The sequence below is a fragment of the Phragmites australis genome, chromosome 18 (assembly GCF_958298935.1).
Source record: "Phragmites australis chromosome 18, lpPhrAust1.1, whole genome shotgun sequence".
Classification (NCBI taxonomy): Eukaryota; Viridiplantae; Streptophyta; class Magnoliopsida; order Poales; family Poaceae; genus Phragmites; species Phragmites australis.
Genome location: NC_084938.1, coordinates 21,282,531 through 21,301,299, shown reverse-complemented (window position 1 = coordinate 21,301,299; position 18,769 = coordinate 21,282,531). Strand labels below are relative to the sequence as shown.

At 45.7% G+C, this 18,769-nt stretch overlaps 3 protein-coding genes across 3 annotated transcripts; 2 read left to right on the top strand and 1 right to left on the bottom strand.

The window, feature by feature from the left end:
- Positions 1-391: 391 nt before the first annotated feature.
- Positions 392-2,580, top strand: LOC133899620 (4-coumarate--CoA ligase 5-like). The gene is given in 8 exon segments (XM_062340632.1): positions 392-860; positions 862-1,360; positions 1,363-1,380; positions 1,476-1,674; positions 1,771-1,784; positions 1,786-1,964; positions 2,071-2,173; positions 2,271-2,580. Coding segments are annotated over 8 exon segments (1,566 nt in total). The 5' UTR covers positions 392-438; the 3' UTR covers positions 2,403-2,580.
- A 323-nt stretch (positions 2,581-2,903) lies between these two features.
- LOC133899391 (cyclase-associated protein 1-like) lies at positions 2,904-5,662 on the bottom strand. Its single transcript, XM_062340382.1, has 10 exons — positions 5,384-5,662; positions 5,083-5,251; positions 4,889-4,953; positions 4,243-4,516; positions 3,984-4,131; positions 3,763-3,872; positions 3,604-3,659; positions 3,469-3,525; positions 3,228-3,371; positions 2,904-2,990 (listed from the first exon to the last, which is right to left on the bottom strand). Exons 1-10 carry the CDS (start codon positions 5,660-5,662, stop codon positions 2,904-2,906), a joined length of 1,389 nt encoding a protein of 462 aa, XP_062196366.1.
- A 6,523-nt stretch (positions 5,663-12,185) lies between these two features.
- On the top strand, positions 12,186-17,160 carry LOC133898788 (uncharacterized). Its single transcript, XM_062339523.1, has 3 exons — positions 12,186-12,638; positions 14,150-16,257; positions 16,816-17,160. Exons 1-3 carry the CDS (start codon positions 12,309-12,311, stop codon positions 17,018-17,020), a joined length of 2,643 nt encoding a protein of 880 aa, XP_062195507.1. The 5' UTR covers positions 12,186-12,308; the 3' UTR covers positions 17,021-17,160.
- The last annotated feature ends 1,609 nt before the right edge of the window (positions 17,161-18,769 follow it).

Sequence of the window (18,769 nt, the reverse complement as noted above, 5' to 3'; positions counted from 1 at the left end):
AATCGGTGCAGATCGGAGGGAGGGGGCGTCGGCGGCGCGTTTGACGTTTGTGTTGATCGCGCTCGGGTGAGGAGGAAGAAGGGCCGACGGGGAGAGAAGGGCCACAACACCCCCTTGTATGCAGCTGTGTCACGCCAAAACATGTGGCGTGACCGGAGTCGTGGAGCGACACAAGTCTGCCATGTCAGCACGCCATGTGGCACGGCGTCAGGCGACCACTAGCGTGTCACCTCGGTCACGCTAGGCTACTTAACGTAACTAAGTCGGGAGTCACACCAAAGCTCTTGGCGTGACAAAAGAATCTACTTCCTAAAATTTTAGATCATCTTATGCTGTTATTAAAATATTAGTATTAAATATGCTAAAAAAATTCCCCGGCAGAGAGCGAAGGCACGCAGCAGCAAACCTCTTGCACCACCACACATCCTCCAGAAGAAGATGGGGTCGCTGGCGGAGCCGCAGGCCGAGACGGTCTTCCGCTCGACGCTCCCGGACATCGCCATCCCGGACCACCTCCCGCTCCACGACTACGTCTTCGAGCGCCTGGCCGACCGCCGCGACCGCGCCTGCCTCATCGACGGGGCCACGGGCGAGACGCTCTCGTTCGGCGACGTGGACCGCCTGTCTCGCCGCGTGGCGGCCGGGCTGCACGCCTCCCTCGGAGTCCGCCGCGGCGACGCGGTGATGCTGCTGCTCCCCAACTCCCTCGAGTTCGCGCTGGCGTTCCTCGCGTGCTCCCGCCTCGGCGCCGCCGCCACCACGGCCAACCCGCTCCACACCCCGCCCGAGATCGCCAAGCAGGTGGCGGCCTCCGGCGCCACGGTCGTCGTCACCGAGCCGGCGTTCGTCGACAAGGCACGGGTCGTTCGCTGACCTCGCTGCCGCCAACGACTCGGCTCTGCCGGAGGCCGCCATCGACGTGGCGAACGACGTGGTCGCGCTTCCGTACTCGTCCGGCACGACGGGGCTGCCCAAGGGGGCCATGCTGTCGCACCGTGGGCTGGTGACCAGCGTGTCCCAGCTCGTCGACGGCGACAACCCGAACCTCCACTTCCGGGAGGACGACGTCGTCCTCTGCGTGCTGCCCATGTTCCACGTGTACTCGCTGCACTCCATCCTGCTGTGCGGGATGCGCGCTGGCGCGGCCCTCGTGCTCATGAAGCGGTTCGACACCATCCGGATGCTCGAGCTGGTAGAGCGGCACGGCATCACGATCGTGCCGCTGGTGCCGCCCATGGTGGTGGAGATGGCCAAGAGCGACGCCGTCGACCGCCACGACCTGTCCTCGGTGCGCATGGTCATCTCCGGCGCTGCGCCCATGGGCAAGGAGCTGCAGGACATAGTCCGCGCTAAGCTCCCTCTCGAGCCGTGCTCGGACAGGTATCTATTGTGCTCGTGACTATATGACGACTAGCGCATGTTAATCCATATACTAAGTGAGGTAACTAACGACCGAAACAAAATTGTTTGAACAGGGTTACGGGATGGCCGCGGCAGGGCCGGTGCTCTCAATGTGCATGGCATTCGCCAAGGAACCGTCTCCGGTGAAGTCCGGCTCCTGCGGCACGGTGGTGAGGAACGCCGAGCTCAAGATCGTCGACCCGGAGACCGGTCTGTCCCTCCCGCGCAACCAGCCCGGGGAGATTTGCATCAGGGGCAAGCAGATAATGAAAGGTGCCTAACTTTCCTAACACAAACCAACGACGATTCTGTCTGATCCAAGAAATGGCTTGAAGATGACAAACACATTGCCAGTCTTGGTACGTGCAGGGTACCTCAACAACCCCTGGGGCTACGTCGAAGACCATCGACAAGAACGGGTGGCTACACACCGGCGACATTGGCTACGTCGACCGGCTCAAGGAGTTCATCAAGGACAAGGGATTCCAGTTCCAGGTCGCGCCCGCGGAGCTGGAGGCCATGCTCATCGCGCACCCCGGGATTACCGACGCCGCCGTCGTCCCATAAGTAGCTCGCGCGAGGCTCGCCGTGCTTCCGGCCGGCAAGAACTTTCCTACGCGTTCTCAAGTCGCACGAGTTCTGAACGACGTTCGCCTACAATCGATGCAGGATGAAGGATGACACCTGCGGCGAGATCCCCGTGGCGTTCGTCGTCACGTCCGACGGCTCTGAGATCACCGAGGACGAGATCAAGCAGTATGTGGCAAAACAGGTGAGATAGTTTACCAATTCTTGCTACGGATGTTCTCAAAAATCTTATCATCGAGGGGAACTTACATGTTAAATTTTATTTTTAAAACTTCATTTAGGTAGTGTTCTACAAGAGGTTGCACAAGATCTTCTTCGTAGGGGCTATCCCGAAGGCGCCATCTGGCAAGATTTTGAGGAAGGACCTGAGGGCAAAGTTGGCGTCCGGATTTTTCAATGGATCAGCCTGCTGATGACTGTTGATCCTGAGCTGTTTGTGTGCGAAAGCGAGACCCAGTTTTAGTAATTTTTTTCTTTTTGTTCCGATCATGCTAAAAGAACATACCAAAAAAGGTGTAAGCAAGAAGCAGTCAACCATGTACAAGACATATGTCTGGATATATGAAAGCTAAAGATGTGATTTCACTGGTACATTACATCTTTGTCGTTCAGCTCTTGCACTTGCACCTCAGTTGAAACATTTAATCCATTGAAAGTACCAGACGATTCACAAGAGGCTGTTCCGAAGTTACATATAACGCTGCCTGATATCTGATACGGCATTATCCCTAGTTAGGACTGAAAAAGGATACATTAGGGGAAGACGAAAGCCTCAATATGTGAGTCAAATGATGAGAATTGACTTGTTCTAATCTCTAATTACCGTTCTCTCTACAAAGTACAAACCGAGATAAGTTAGCCGATGTAAACAAACAAAAACAGCAAAAGACAGCAATCGCGCAGCTGGCCATTGGTCAGGCGCCAGAGTGAGATACTGGTGATGTTGTAAATTGTCCATCTCTGAAAGCGTGAATAAACTGCTGGGGCAAGGAATGCTCGACCTGCAATTGTTCAGCAAGATGAGAGAGAAGTCAGGATCAGCATATATTTTGTCATAAGCAAAACAAATTTGGATTCTCTTGCAATTTGACTGTTCCATGTTTCCAAGCAATACAAACTGACTGGTAGCTTCAAGCAACTTTGTTCACTACTCCACTGTCATATATTTGTGGTCTATAAAAAATGAAACATAAAAGAGGTTTGGAAGCTAAATGAAAGAAGTTTAGGAAAGTACTCACCCAATCACCGTCACTGTTTGCATCTGGAACAAGAGCATTAATTTCACTTGATTTAGCGGTTGTTACAGATGTCTCTAAAGATTCCTTGCTTAGGTAAAGTTGACAGCCAGAGGTGTTATCGATTGATATAGTTGGTACTGAGCCCTGTAGTATCATTTGAAAACATTAAGATGTTTGCATGAATTGATGCAAATTTGATGTTTCAATGGCAGAGAGCTATTATGTTTAGAAAAAGATCTACCTCACATTGGACCTCTACACTGTTGCAGTTCACAATTTCACAAGCCGCTACAACACCCTGATTACAATACATGACGTTGACGAGTTAATGAAGAATCGATGTTCACTGGAAGTGCTCGCTTCTCGAAAAATGTACCTTGAATAATACTCCCACTTTGGTGCACTTATCAATCGTTATGTTGTTCACTTTCCCTGCACAGCGATGTGCATATAGACACTTAGCTGGTTATTGTTTGTTCTTACAAAAAGGATGCATCATTCATGGGTTATTAGTAGCATTTTTGGTGGGAAGTACCTTTGACTTGCAGCACACAATCCTTGCATCCATATACATAAACTGACTGTTTGGTATCACAATCTTCAATAATTAAGCTCCTGTTCCCAATATGGTGCTCAACCACCCATCTGATAGACACAATGGTACGCATTATCAATTATGTGATATTACTTATTTCTCATAGATGTCATTTTGAGAGTTCATTTGCATTTCTTTATAGAAAGGAAAATGGTAATTACTTGCGACCCATTTGGAGCTCCAATTTAGCAGGACCTTTGGTTGAGCTAAAGGAAGGTGCACTACGAGTTTCTTTTCCTTCAGCGGTTACAACACCACTTCTGTCTGTTCTATTCTTGCTCTTCATGCCATCAGTCACCTTCCTAAGTCCTGTATAACAAGAGGATGAAGCACTAATCGTCACATAGTGTCAGTAGATGAACTGGGCAGGTGTACAATCTGACCAAATAAAACTCAAATGAAAATTCACATTAAGGTGACCTTGTGTCGTTGATTTTCCCGAGCTGATTTCAGCAAAGACAGCTGACATTCCTGATTTTGGTTGCGACGATGAGGCTGATGAGATGGAAAGCGATGCAGAAGGAGGGGATGGAGCTGAAGGTGCTTTGTTAGTTGCACTTCTTGGTGGTTGCCACACGGGGCCCAATGGGTAAAAGTTCTTTACGTAGTCACGCAAATTGGGCACGTACAGCTCTTTCAGGGCTTTAGCCCACTCCACATGATCAAGATCCTTATTTTTGTATTCCACAAGCATCTGATGATAGTTATCTAATACTAGTAAGATTGAGCCAATACAAAGCTTAACAAATCAACTCTACTATAGTTCATCTCTGAATAAAGTTCAGTTGGGGGTCATGTAGCAATGAATGTCATGGTGTTATGCTAAGTAAGCTGTTTTTATCTCTAGAATATTAATGTTCTGAACAAAGGATAAATTCGAACCTTGAGTTTTTACTGTACTGTTTGCAAATTTTGTCCTAGAACTTTATCCCCGATATGGTTGATTCATCTCCTGCTTAAAATTACTAATATTCTTCTTTACATCACGTGCAAGGCCCCATACTGGAACCATGTCTGTAACTATTATACTTGACGAGTTCTCAACTGGAGTAAGTGAGTAACATACCTTATTGCTGTAGAACTCTGCCATTTGACAACTCTCTTCAATATGAGCAATTGGAAGAGGCATACCTGAAGAGAGACCCACACACACCAATTAGTCTCCCACTGCTTTAACGTGCATGAGCAACTTAACCTGTATTGGCAGGTGTTGCAGCCCTACCACATTAACCTATCAAAAGGTTGGAACTTGATACTAACCGCAACCTTTGCCGGTGTAACCAATCCAGGCCAAAGCAGCCAGGCTACCGGCTGCTGCCTTCAGATGGTTGGCATGGTTCGATCTCGTCCCCTCCGCCAATGCATTGGCCTCCAAGATCGTTTCGTTCAGAGGCCCCATGAACGATAACATAGACTCCATTGTTGGTTTCTACCAAATCGATCAAACACACATAAGCGCTGCGCAATTGATCAGATCGATGATAAACATACCCACAATGGTATTTGCTGTCATTTCGCTGTGGATTCGCAATGGGAACGATGAGACGAACAAGCACCGCACCTGAGTTAGCTTGGTCTTGACAAGAAGGTCCTTCGCAACCAAGAACGCCTTCTCCACCAATTCCGTCACCTCGGCGACCTCCGCCCCGATCTTGCCGGCGGCCGCGGAAACCCTCCCGAGGGCGCCGGTGACCAGATCGTCGAATGCCAAGATCGCCGGGTCCTGCGCGGTCGCAGTGTCGACCAGGCCGCGCGGCGCGACTGATGGGTGAGCCCCGGCGTTGAGTGCCTCCAGCCGGGACACCGCGGCCTCTAACCTGCCTATCAGGGCTTCCTCCATGGCGTTTGCATGAGGGGGGTTGGATCGCTAGGAACGGAGGAGCTGGGGAACGGGCATTGGAGAACGAGGTGAGCGAGGAAGAATGGAGGAGCGACGTCATCGCGGCAGTCCTTCGGAAAGGGAGCGAGGAAATGGCGGAAGGCGGAAGCCGCGGTGCCGAGAGGGCGTGCTGGTCGACATCTGTACGTAGGTAGAGCCAGTGAAAAGCTGCTGACCCGGCAATTTTGGGCATGATCCTAGAGAAAGAATTTGGATCTAAATTCGTTTTTATTCGAAAAGGGGATCTAAATTCTTAATTCAAATTTGAAATCTCTTGGAATAGTTGAGTATAAGGTCTTCAATCCTTTGGAATTTTCTTCCTAGGAATTCTTTCAGTCACTAATTTACAGGCATCTGTTGTGAATGTATACTCGAAGAAGGATTCTTATGTATTACTTATTATGCAATCATCTATTGCATAGTTTCATCTTTCTTCATAAGCATATGCCATGTTTTGGTATCAGCGCGAATTCTAAAGGAGGCAACTGTTGCCAGAGCATCTTATGGGAGTCAAATCATCAAATGTTCTCACACAACATTACATAACAATGTTTGCAAATAAAGTAATCAATAAGCACAAAAATTAAAGGGGGTGATTTGTAAGGATCAATGATGCTTTAAGAGGGGTAAATTAGAATCAGTTAAAACTAAAGTTCAAAACCATACGATAAACCTATTTTAACTTCTATCTAAATATATTATACATTTATCTAGTATTTCTATTCTATTAAAATAAAATTTTACACCATATAAACCAATCCTACTAGCTACACATGTCAATTCTAAAATGGGTAAATACAAAATAGTAAGTGTAAAAAATAATTGCGGAATGTAAAGGGTAGAGAATGCAAGCACTTAGCACGGCAGCTTTTTCATGTGGTATATCGATGGATTGTCGTCCACCCCTCGCCCACGTTGGAGTCTCTTGTAAGGGTCAAACTCCTCAATCGGATAACTCCGTGGACCGTTGATAGAGTTCTCCACTCGCAAATGGGTCTCCTAATAGGTTCTTTTGGATACTTATCATCGTCTTCAGTATGATAGTGCTTCGCCACTCTGGTACGGGTCACTCCTCCCGCTCACAAAGCTTGTGGACGCTCCATAACCTTCTTAAAGTGTCTCACAAGACAAAAATGCTGCTAAGCTATCTAGGTGCTGACAAGCACCAAAAGTAACAAGTGTGGATCACTCACTTGATCCAACACTAGGTTAATCACATAGCTAGATACATATTATGCCTAAACTAGCACTAATTAAACTCTTAATCTAAAATTGAATTGCATTGACCTTCAAAGTCCTTAATTTTGGTGGCAAGAACTCCTCTCAAGTGTATGTGTATGCTTCTGAGCTCTAGAACCATCAAATAGCCAAGTGGGAGGGGTACTATTTATATCTTGAACTCTCAAAACTAGTTGTTGCCTCTTGGGCTCAGAAAGATGTGAACACTGGATGATTCGGTGAGCATATTTTCCTTAGCATCAGAACATCTAGTGAGTGCAACAGAAACTAGCTCTTGGAACTCATTAACACGTCATCGGATGATTTTTCAATCTTCTGGTGCACACACCAAAACATCCTGTGAGTGTATCTTTCCAACTCCAAGCCGAGTAGACCTTCCCTGTAAATTTCTTCTGATGAACCTTCTAGTGATCATTGGATTATCTGGTGAAGCTTCCAGTGAAGCACGATAGATCATCCAATGTGAACACTGGATCATCCGGTACATGTATCCTTTGTGACTTCTTTATTTCATCCCCCTTTGGAAATTAGCTTCGATGTAACCTTCTAGTTCATTGGATAATCCGATGAAGCTTCTGATGTTCACATCGGATTATCTAGTGAATACATTTTAATAATGACTTGTCCAATTTAGCCTTCTTCCTCAATGATTTGGGTCTTCAACAGATATATTAGAACTAGCCAATTCTAGGATGTATTACCTATGCACTTCACATAACATCGTAAGACTAACCTTTAGATACTTGAAAACTTAGCTAGTCATATTAACTATATTGACAATAATCACCAAAATACACTAACTCTATGCAAGGGTAATTGATCTTTCATGATTTCAAGAAAAAATCGAGAAGAAGCTAGTCTCTCCATGAGAATCGATAAACTTCAATATTTTTATCCAACATAAGGACATTGTGTTTCAAAACTTTTCAAAAACTCCAAGAACAACTATTATCAACAATAGTGTAACATTCCGAACAAACACGTACTTAACCCCACCCCACATGCACACACACAATAAGTTGAAATAAGATATCGCTACTACATAACACCCCTGTACTGCAGGTTCCAAACTGGCTTTCACTATCGATTTTGGAACTAGCCAATTCTAGAAGCCAAAAAAAGTAACCGAGCTGGCTCGAAATCAAAAAAGAAAATTGGCTGCTGCCACCACCGTTGCCACCACCGCCGTGTTTTCAAGCCTTCGTGCTTCCACCGTGCGAGCTCTGACGCTGTTGCGGCCACTCGAAAAAGAAAAATCAACACCTTGAACAGATGAACCCATTTCCCCCATTTGTTCACATCGAACACAAAAATCATGCATTATCTATACATATACAAAAGGCAACAAGCAAACATGAACAATACACAATTTCTCTAAAAAATCTCGAGTGTTGCAGCATCAACATGATCCTGGATGTTCTCGGTGAGCCTCAGCCGACGCTACTTCTCCTTCTTCTCGACGACCTTGGTCAGCCCGCCATAGAAGCCGCCACCTAGCACCCGGCTTTGCTTCCTGCCACCGGTGACTCGTGGTGCCCCTTCAGCCAGCCCCATGACCACATGTCCAGATCCGATGGTGACCGGCTCTGGACGAATCGGCGACAGCGAACCTCCTTCGTGCGACGTAGGGCCGCACCTCCCTCCGGCAATGGCGGCTCCCTCCCAAGGCGACAAGTCGAGGCAGCCCAGACGGTGGCGGCGCCCGGCCAGCCCCGATGGCCAGTGGCAACACAGAAATCCAGCAGTGGCCGGAGGCCCCCAGATCCGACCAGGCCGCTACCCTCTACATGGCCGGCGATGGCTAGCCCAACTAGCAATGACCACCTGCGCTTCTCCGAGGCGAGGCTCCGCCCAACCTACGACGGTGCACTGAGCAGGTGCTGGTGGCGACCCGCCCTTCTCCCCACTCTGGCAGCACATACCTCCAGTGGCCGTCACCTGTCTGTGCGGTAGCGGCGGCGGCGGCCAACCGCACGCCAGCAGAGGAAGCGGCGGGAGCTGCGGGCGACAGGAGCCAGCGGTGGGGAGGAGGCCGGTGGGGGAGATAAGGTGGGGAGAGAGAGCCAGATGTGGATGGATAATGCAAAGAAAGAGCCGGACGTGAAGATAAGGCAGAGACAGAGCCGAACATGAAGCTTTGCGAGCCAAAAGTCGAGTGGAATAAAATTTCAGGTACAGGCACTTTTACACTGCCGATTGATATTACAAACCGGTAGTGAAGAGTATCACTGCTGGCTCAATTTATTAGCCGACAGTGATTCCCCTTGTCACTGTTGGTTCGTAAACCATATTGGTTGATTTTTCTCGCGAGGCGTATGGACCGACAGTAAAGCACCTAATGAGCCGGCAGTGATGGACCGACATTTATGATCGGTTTTATAGTAATGTATTATACAAAGTTTCAAAACATATATTGCAGCAATCAAAGCTAACAACAACACTGACTGTGAGAACGAACAAATGAAATGTGTTTCAACAATTGTTGGGACAACATTAAAAAATAATTCTCACATTGATTAATTAGGCAATGCAACGTCATAAAATAACTTCCACTTGTAGCTTAGACGTCGTCATCCTCTTTTTTGGACCTCCATCTCCACCTTCTCCTTCACACCTCTTCCCTTCTCGCATTCTATTATTCCTCTTTATTTCATATATCTGCTTCAACTTTGTTACAAGCTCCGGATGAAATAAAAAGATACCATTGAGAAATGCTAAGAGGCTTAATCAATGAAGTCACAATACAACAGAGTACGGTAGCAAACTCTATAGCAGTGGATAGGACAGTAACAATGCAGAGCTACTAGGAGCTACTAGGGTTTACGGTTATGAATATGAAAAGATGTGTGAAGGAATAATCATAAGGGGGAAGGGAAAAAGTTGTGAGAACACATGCCTTGGATGCTACCGTGGGTGAATCTGATGAGGCTAATCTAGAACTGGGATTTGGGTCGAGCCGTGCCAGGATGGCATGACAACCTGTGTATGCCGTGCCAGGCTGGCACGACGAGCCTCCGGCGAGGCCCATGCACGGAACAACGACACGACGGGCCTGACACCGTTCTTGTTGAGGCGAGGTGGATGCTGGCAAGCGCGACGACAACGAGGCACAGCAATCCAAAGTTTCATTTCCATTGCAACAAGAAATTTACAAACGTAGTTCATTCCATCACATGAGCCCATGACAAAAAACATTGTCTTTTACTCAGCAACCTGCGAATCTTTGCCGGCCACTAGGATACCAAACTAGATGCTCCTATACAATGTTTACAATTTACACACGAACCTAACACAACAAAGAAACTGTACCTTTCTATGTACCTTGTGTAGAAGAAACCAAAGAACCAAAGAACGTACACTGCTCAACCGAGCAAAGCAGTGCAAAGCTACAAACCGGCTTAGAATCTCTATGCCTCAGAGACCAACTCCTTGTACCTGACAGCCACCGTCTCCGGCATGGCATTGCCGGCAATCTTGGGCCACCAGTACTGCTGCAGCCGCTCGACATGAGCAACTGCCAGACGATCTCCGGTTGCTTCCGACGCCGTGGCGACACCCTGGCGAGCGCGGGTCACGCCCAACAGCTTCCCTTCGCGGGCGAGATTCCCGTCGTGAAGGGATTCTCATTCCCTTCAGCGCTCCAACGGTTCCCCTTCACGGTTCCCTTCATGACAGGATTCCCAGGGTCATTCCCTTCAGGACGGGATTCTCTCTCCTTTCCCTTCGCGATTCCCCTCGAAGGGAAGCTGTTGGAGATGAGAGAAAATAAAGGGAATAGGAATGGGGAAGGGAATCGGGAAGGAAACGAAATGAAGAGAAGTCGATGAGGAGGAGCCAGCTCAAATGGATGAGGATGAGGAGATAGGAGTGGAGGGCAGTGTACAGAGGAGGAGGAGGAGGAGTGGATGTGATCCGGATCACTTGAAATCGACGTTACGGTGAGTTCGTTGCTAACACGTAGATCCAACCTTACACATTAGCGACGGCGTCCGGATGGATGAGACCAGCTGAAATGGTCAAACAGATAAGGATGGGGGAGGAGGCATGAGTGGAGGACAGCTGTGAGCAGTCGATTGTTTAGTGCACATGCTTGCTCTACATGTAGCAGGTGAGAGAGAGGCAAAAGTCAGCGGTCGAGCCATTTTTTGTGCGGGGCCAGCCAAGTACGGCCCATTTGTCGGTTCGAGCCGAGGTGCGTATCGTATCTTATATCAAAACTCGATCCGACTTATGAATCGTGCCGTGTCGACTCAACTCATGTGTGATCATGCGAGACCATGTTTAGACCGGCCCAAAAAAGCATGGCCTCACTCCTAGCTCTAGGCTAATCAAATTCACCAATCCGCGTGATGCAAATTAGTGGATTACGTAAATGTAAATGGATTTGCATGCATGTTCTACTCCTTTTGTTCCCATCCTATGCATAGACAGAGCATTCTAAGAATGAGACCGTACTTTAGAGCTCATCATATTTTTGTGTTCTTTGGCAGTAATAGTCCAATTACCTGGAGAAAAAGTTACACTTAAATTATGAATTGTTGTTATTTATAGTTTACCACGAAAACAAAATGACATACTAGAGCTACAGCTTCCAACTCCACATCAGATTTTACGATATAGGCTATAATAAAGTGGTTTAATTTACTATGTTTGGTTTAAAATAAAAATAAGATAGCTCACCCAAATATCTTTAAGGTATATTTTGATATAGCTCTAGCTCTATTTTTTTTTAAAGTTAGGTATTTCTCACTCAAAAATTTGTAAAACTGCAGCTATGGATATACTAAAATTATTTGGGTGAGTAATTTTATTTCTATTTTTAACTAAAAGTAGTAACTTAAGCTATCTTATTGTAGCCTACGAAAAAGTTAGGTATTTCTAACTCCAGTAATTTGTGGAACTGCAGCTCTTGATATACTAAAATTATTTGGGTAAGCAATTTTATTTCTATTTTTAACTAAAAATAGTAACGTAAGTTACCTTATCGTAGCGAGGACAACAAAATCTAACGCGGAGCTCAAAATTAAAGTTCTACCAAATAAAATCTTTATACATCCATAATTACAGCTTTACAAATTTCTAAAACTATAAATATCTAACTTCATGAATTCAAAGTTAGAACTATACTAAACCAGCACTTTTGGCCAGTGTAACAAGTAGCAGGCGTTTGGAAGCTGCAAGTGCAAAGCCACGCGTCAGGTCGGTAAACTTGTCACGTTCCCACGGGAGGAGAGACGAGGGCAGCGAAGCAGTGAAGGCCGTGAAGCACCAACCGCAAGTCCGCAACAGCCCAACACAGACGGGGGACCTGGAGAGATCTGAATTCCGCAGTTCCGCACACACTGGCCTCCCCCGCCTCTCCCCACCGATGGAGATCCCCACCGCCGTCATCCACCGCCTCCAGTCCTCGCTCCGGGAGGCCGCCGCCGCCGCCGCCCTCGACGCCACGCCCGCCCCTCCCGTCCCCTCCGTCGCGGACGCCGTCTCAGCCTTCGACTCGGGCGCCTCCGCCCCCGTCCCGGCGGAGCTCCGGTGCGGGCGCTGCGGCGCCGCGGGAGGATTCCTCCGCGGCGCGCAGTCCACCCTCTGCGCCTACTGCGGGTCCCCCAGGCGCGGGGAGGGCGAAGGCGGCGGCATCGCATTCCGCGACGGAGCGGCCTACCGGTGGCTGCTCGGCTCGCTCGGGCTCGACGGATCCGTGAGCTCTTCTTCTTACCTCACGTTTACGCAAAAAAAAGCTTGTAGATTTGGGCCTCAATGCTTAGGATTTGGGTACGTAGTAGCCGGAAAATGGGATGCTTTCTAATGGTGCTTAGCCAAGGGCGTTGCTCTAAAATTGTGTTCCGAATTGTTTCTGAGGAAGTAGCAGCAAGTTAGAGAGATGTGCCACCGCAAACGGGTCTGTGTTAATAGTGGAGGACCTGGCTTAAATTTTTGTAAATTTAGAGTGATCAATATTCAAGAATCATGAAAGACATGCTCGGCTAGGATTTCGAGTTTGGACTTTGTAGGCTTTTAACTGCCTTAGTACGAATTGACTTTTGCAGTTATCAGCTTGCCAGTAGTGAAAACATTGAAGCAATTTGGTCAATTTATTTCCCTTTGTAGAGGTTGCTAATGTGAAAAAAAACTTTGGAAATAAAATCCGCATTATAGTATCATAGGAGACATATTACTAGAACTCACTTTCCAGTCTCCTTTCCAATGCAACCATTTATTTAATATCATTGACTTTTGTACATGGTTCTCCCATTAAATAATCCACTTTGTAGAATAATTTGCTTATCGACAATTATTTAGCAATTGAATCCAATTCTATCAACAATCCTCAACCCCTCCCCCCCCCCCCTCCCTCTCAGTTGATTTGTGACTTTGAGTGAGAGCCGAGAGCCCTCCCAAGTCGAATGCACTGTAGAGAAATAATACCCTTTCTGTACAACCTTCCTTACTTACCTGGGATGTAATTGTAATCTTTTGACTATTAATCCAGTCATGCTTTATTATGTTTTAGTGGAGAGTTGTTCAACAAGCTTGGCCAAGATGAACCTTACCGTACTTATTTTCTAATCTTGAAGTTAAAACTCGCTAGGCATATATCCATATCGGATCCAAGTGTGTAGTGCTGGTGCCACAATTATCTCTGATAGTTAAATATAAACGTCTGATAAGATTTAACACACAGAGGACGCAAATTTTTCATGAATATGCTCAGTTTGATGTGATGAGTTATGAACAATGTCGGATGTGGCACTAAAAATGGCTAGAGAAGATGCATTGGATTCTGTTGTAGAACATTCCTCAAATTGTTGGATATGCGAAGTAAGTATGCATGTGTAGTTGTTTGTTGTTTATATTTGACTACTACATCATAATACCATGTAGCTATCTGCTTGCTTACTTGCTCACTCACCATATGATTACTAATGTGTTAAACCCATGCAGTATAAAGAGCATGGATCTTGCATAGCATTGTAATTCTGGTTTAATTTCTGTAAGCTTGAATCTTTCAACAGACTTAATTGATCTTTGGACCAATGGTAGTTGAGGCACAATTTAGTCTTAACTTCTTCATGATTTGTATTACAGTCACACTTTTCTCTTTAAATTCAATGTATGCTGGAAATATAGTTTCATATCTAAAACTTAATCCTGGTTCTATGCTTCTATTGATAACTGATGAAGGTTTTTCCCTTTCCCTTTTTCATTCAGGAACCTGTAGAATTTGAGAATGAAACTAGGAGTTCAAATAAAAGCAACGAAGCACCAAAGAGTGGGATGATCCTATCTGATCTGCTGGATTTGAAACTGACTTACCTCCCTGAGATTAAGGAAACACCTGCAAGTTTCATAAGCAAGGAACAGCCATCTGCCGCGTATACGCCAGATTTTTCTGGTGCTAACCTAGACTCATTTTTCATTGAAAGGAAAGAGGAGACAACTGCTGCTTCTGCTGCTCTTCCTCAAACTCACACTGTGGTACAGGAAAACCAAACAACAGATAGCAAAAGGCTTGAATCTTCTAGATCAGAAATGCTTGTTACATCTACAGGCTTAATGAGTTCTCAAAGAACAAACCAGATAGAAGCCACTCCAGCATTCGCAAATTGGGATGCTGAATTTCAATCTACTAGCTCGGTAAGTGCTGCCGGAGACTCCAAGCAACTTGATTTATTTCAGAGCACTCCAGCTGCTGCATCCTTTAGTTTTCCTGCCGCTGGGACTGCCATCAACTCGGCAGTAGGTACTGGAAATAAAACAAACGTGAAAAGCACCATCCTAGAACATTCAGAAGATTTGGCTTCAGCAGATGGCACAATAGTTAAAGATAACCTTTCTAATCAAAAGGTTGTCCAGCCTATCTTGGAGAGCAACAGCGGAATCGTTCCTGAAAACAGTGTTCCTGACTTTGCTGAATCCGCTCTTAACATGAATTCTCTTAAGAGCAATCAATTGCTTGAAAGGGAGGATACTGGAGTCAACGATGGTGAAGCTTTTGACGACTGGCAAGAATTTACAGGAGGTGGTAATCAGGGCAGCTCATCAAGTGAAGGAGAACATAAAGAGGTGCCTTTAAAGGGAGATTCCTCCGAAATAAAAACAGTAGATCTCTGGGCATTAGGAAGTGTGGAATCACCCAATAATGTTAATGGTGACTCATCCGATGATTGGCAAGCCTTTGCCTCTAGTTCCGGTCAAGGGGGAGAAGATTTGGTGACACCGGCGGAGGGATCAACAAGTGGTCAAGGAGGAGGTTTGGTGAGACTGGTTGGAGAAACAAGTAGCACCTCATTTGAAAATCCTTCTATATCTGTTGATTTATGGCCTGTGGGCAATGCTGGCAAACGCAGCACTTCAGAAATGGTGAAGGAAACAAATGATACTTTTGATGATTGGCAAGATTTTGCTACTTCTGGTCAAGTGCATATCGCTTCATTCAATCAAGCTAGAGACATGATGGAAGATTCAACAGTCAGTCACAAAGAAATAGATTTGGACTCCTGGTTCATGGGAGATAGTAGGGAAGCAAGAAATGCTAATTTAGCGAATGGAAATAATGCCATGTTGAACGATTGTCAAGGTTTCACTAGTTCAGACCAATCACAGACAAATTCATCAAATATAGGTGGGGATATGATGAATCTTTCATTTGAGCAGCATGAAGCTACTGATTCTGTGCAGTCGTGGGTAAATGGCAGCAACAAGGAAGCTACAAACATAACCTCAACATATATAGAAAGCGATGCTTTTGATATTTGGCAAGATTTTGCCAAATCAGGTCATCAGCAGGAAAATATGTCTAATATTGAGAGAGAAGCGGCTAGTGTCTCACCTGAGCCAGCTAAAGAAATTGATGCCATGGGTTTGTGGCTAACCAGCAACTTCAAGGAATCTAACAACAATGAAGGTGTTAGGAGAATTGATGACTCATCTGACGGATGGCAGGATTTGGCTAGTTTTGGTCCAGCACAAAGAAGTACTAAACTTCCTGGGGAAGGACACCTTGTGAAAGATCCGCCAGGAACCGAAACTCTGGACTTGTGGGCCTCAAGTCATGCAAAGGAAAAGAACGTTGAACAGATAAATGAAAATAATGATCCATGTGATGACTGGCAAGATTTCAAAAACTCTGGGGAGACAAGTTTACAGGTTTTTTCAGATGCTTTGTCACTTGATAGACCCTCAGCATCAAGGCCTGATGCTCTAGTAGGGCTGGAGTTAGGGAGCTTTTCGCAATTAGCTTCATCCCAAAACCAAAAAGATGGAAAGGAGAGTTCTAATGTAGCACAAGCAATTCCATTTGATGAACACTTAAAAAGGTTAGTGATTTATGATGTGTCAACCCTTTTTATGATGATATATTTTTGTTGATATGGTTTGGGAAGAACCGGATAATCAATTAATTATGCTTCCAATCAATGCCCAAATGTTCAAGCTTTGTGGATTTTAACATGAGGACCAAGCTAGAGAATTCAAAGTTTCTGTATGCTGCCTAAGTAAAGGGTTTCTTTTTTTACTCATAAGTTGTGGAATCTTTTAAAAAAAAAAAAAAACTAGCATTTTTATGATAAAGCCTAAGGCTTACCTGTGATAGCCAAAAACTGGTAAAAATTGTCCTAACCAATTTTGTCCCTGTTCCTGTTTACCCCACTCAAAACTGCATTTTCTGATCACGGATCACCCAGTGACAAGTCTTTTCTCTCTTGACCTTGATTTTCTTAGAATCTTAGTCATTCAATTCATGCTTACATGTGCCAGAATTTTTAAACTAGGTGATGATTGTTTGTTAGATACCTTGAGGCTCATGTCATATGATGTAATTCCATTGTTAGCTCAAGATATCTTATTTATGCATGACACGCTTCCATTATGTGCAGCACGAACATAATGCAGCAGATGGGCAATGTTGATTCACTATCTGCAATATGGCCAACTAAAGGTCGTGACAATGATGCTATTTTGAAACCAGAGTCTGTTGATGCAAATGTAGAAAAGGTGCTCTCTCAGATGCATGATCTGTCCTTTATGCTGAAAGATGAACTCTCAGTCCCTGATAAACCTGTGGATCATTCGAAGTCCTGAAGTTCACAGCAGCAACTGTACTTTGCTACTGTCTCCTAAGGCAGTTTAATATTGGAATTCCAGCCTTTTGCTTGCTGAAATAAACACACCAAATATCACCGAGTGCAAAATGCAAGTCGCGAAAAACCTTGTTTTTCTAACAGTGTGACCTTTGTCAGCACATTGATCAGCAGAGGATTGCATTATTTTTCTCTGTTGCATCATTGCATTATAACCTCAATCAAGTTAGTTCCTTGATTACCGCTGAGTTGAGGCGAGAGAATCATGTTTTTTTTTTATCTCTACTATGTAAAGTATCAGTTTCATCGTACCACCTCCCATCTGCTATCTAATCTAATAAAAAACCAGATAAAAATCAGAAAAACCACGAAATAAAAAACCGTTGTAAACCACGCCCCCACCTCTTGAGGAAACCATCGCCCCCCTCCCCAAACTGAACTGCCCACCACGACGCTGTTTCCTCCGCTCTGCCGGCCCATCGCTTCTCCGCTCTGCCATCCCTTTGCCGCCGGTCAGTAGCAGGAGCAGCCGCTGCTGGGTCCCTGCTCCGCCTCTACCACCACCAAGCCGACCCAGGACTCACCGCCTAGCAGCTCGCTCTGCCTCCACCAGCGGCAGCGGCGCCGGTGGGGACGCATGTTGGAGAAGGACGACGCTGTCGATTGGGACGTCGGCACATGCAGGTTGCTTTCTCTCTCACATTGAATTGAGTTTGTTCAGATAGAGTGGTTCCTGCCTGCACAATTTGACTTGTCAGTTAATTTAAGTACGTAATGATTACTCAATGCAAAGTGGTAAACCTTTGGAGATCCATGTACAATCCAAGGTTGACAGGCTCGTCGTCGGGCCATCGTGTGTGCCGTTGAGGATGACGTGCTTGCTACCGTAGCCATCGCATCTGCCACTAGCACTAACGCCAATGACAAGGACTCGGACGCCGGCGGGGTAACCTAAATAGTATGTAAAAATTATGATTGGTTCTGTGAAAACTCTGGATTTCATCATGGTAATTTGAGGGCCAAACATGCTGGAGAAATTCTGTAATCTCAGCCTCGTAGTTTAACTGAGCCGTTTGCTGCTGACATGCTTCGGGATTTATGTGTGGCCTCTTTGATCACTCTAATCATCTGAAAATAGAATTTTACAGTGCACTCTCAAGGAACTCATGTGGTTTTCATAAATATTTGAAGCCTAAACACCTTCTAGCTAATACGGCATAAATATTTTAAGTCAGCTCTACCGATCTGTTTTTACGCAGCTTGTACTGACGAGCGGTACTAATTTTCTGAGGGCCTTCCTGTAGCTTGTTTTGCATAATTCTACAGGACACATCTGGTGATGTCTTCTGCATCTCACAAAATCTGCAATGCTTAACACTTTCTAGGCCACACGCGATGATTTTCTGAAGCCGGCCGGGTTAGTTTTGCATTGTTCTGAACTCAGAAACAGCTACACGAAGTATTTGAAGTGTCTCCATGGCTTTCTTTTTCTGAATTTTTTATGTAGCACTGCTGGAGTAATCTATTATGCCTCTAAAGCATCTGCACTTCACGGGATGGTCTTCTGTTTGTTCACCTGCTGAATATGGGCATGTTAGCCTTGTTGCTTGCCTCCAACCTAAGCTACCTGCTGACTGTTCTTCTTCTCTGTTGCTGCACATCAGTTCTTCTTTTTCTTTGCTGGGTAAAACAGAAGTCCATCTTCTTCATTTGTTGCTGCACATTAGTTCTTGTTGCACATCGGGCCTAC

Bases quoted from the DNA above. Each gene is read 5' to 3' on its own strand.
- LOC133899391 (XM_062340382.1), bottom strand. From the start codon at position 5,662: ATGGAGGAAGCCCTGATAGGCAGGTTAGAGGCCGCGGTGTCCCGGCTG. The intron at 4,954-5,082 runs GTTAGTATCAAG...GTCTCTCTTCAG, and splicing joins TTACACCGGCAAAGGTTGCG to GTATGCCTCTTCCAATTGCT. The intron at 3,526-3,603 runs GTACATTTTTCG...TATTGTAATCAG, and splicing joins AAGTGGGAGTATTATTCAAG to GGTGTTGTAGCGGCTTGTGA.
- LOC133898788 (XM_062339523.1), top strand. From the start codon at position 12,309: ATGGAGATCCCCACCGCCGTCATCCACCGCCTCCAGTCCTCGCTCCGG. The intron at 12,639-14,149 runs GTGAGCTCTTCT...TTTTTCATTCAG, and splicing joins CGCTCGGGCTCGACGGATCC to GAACCTGTAGAATTTGAGAA. The intron at 16,258-16,815 runs GTTAGTGATTTA...CATTATGTGCAG, and splicing joins TTTGATGAACACTTAAAAAG to CACGAACATAATGCAGCAGA.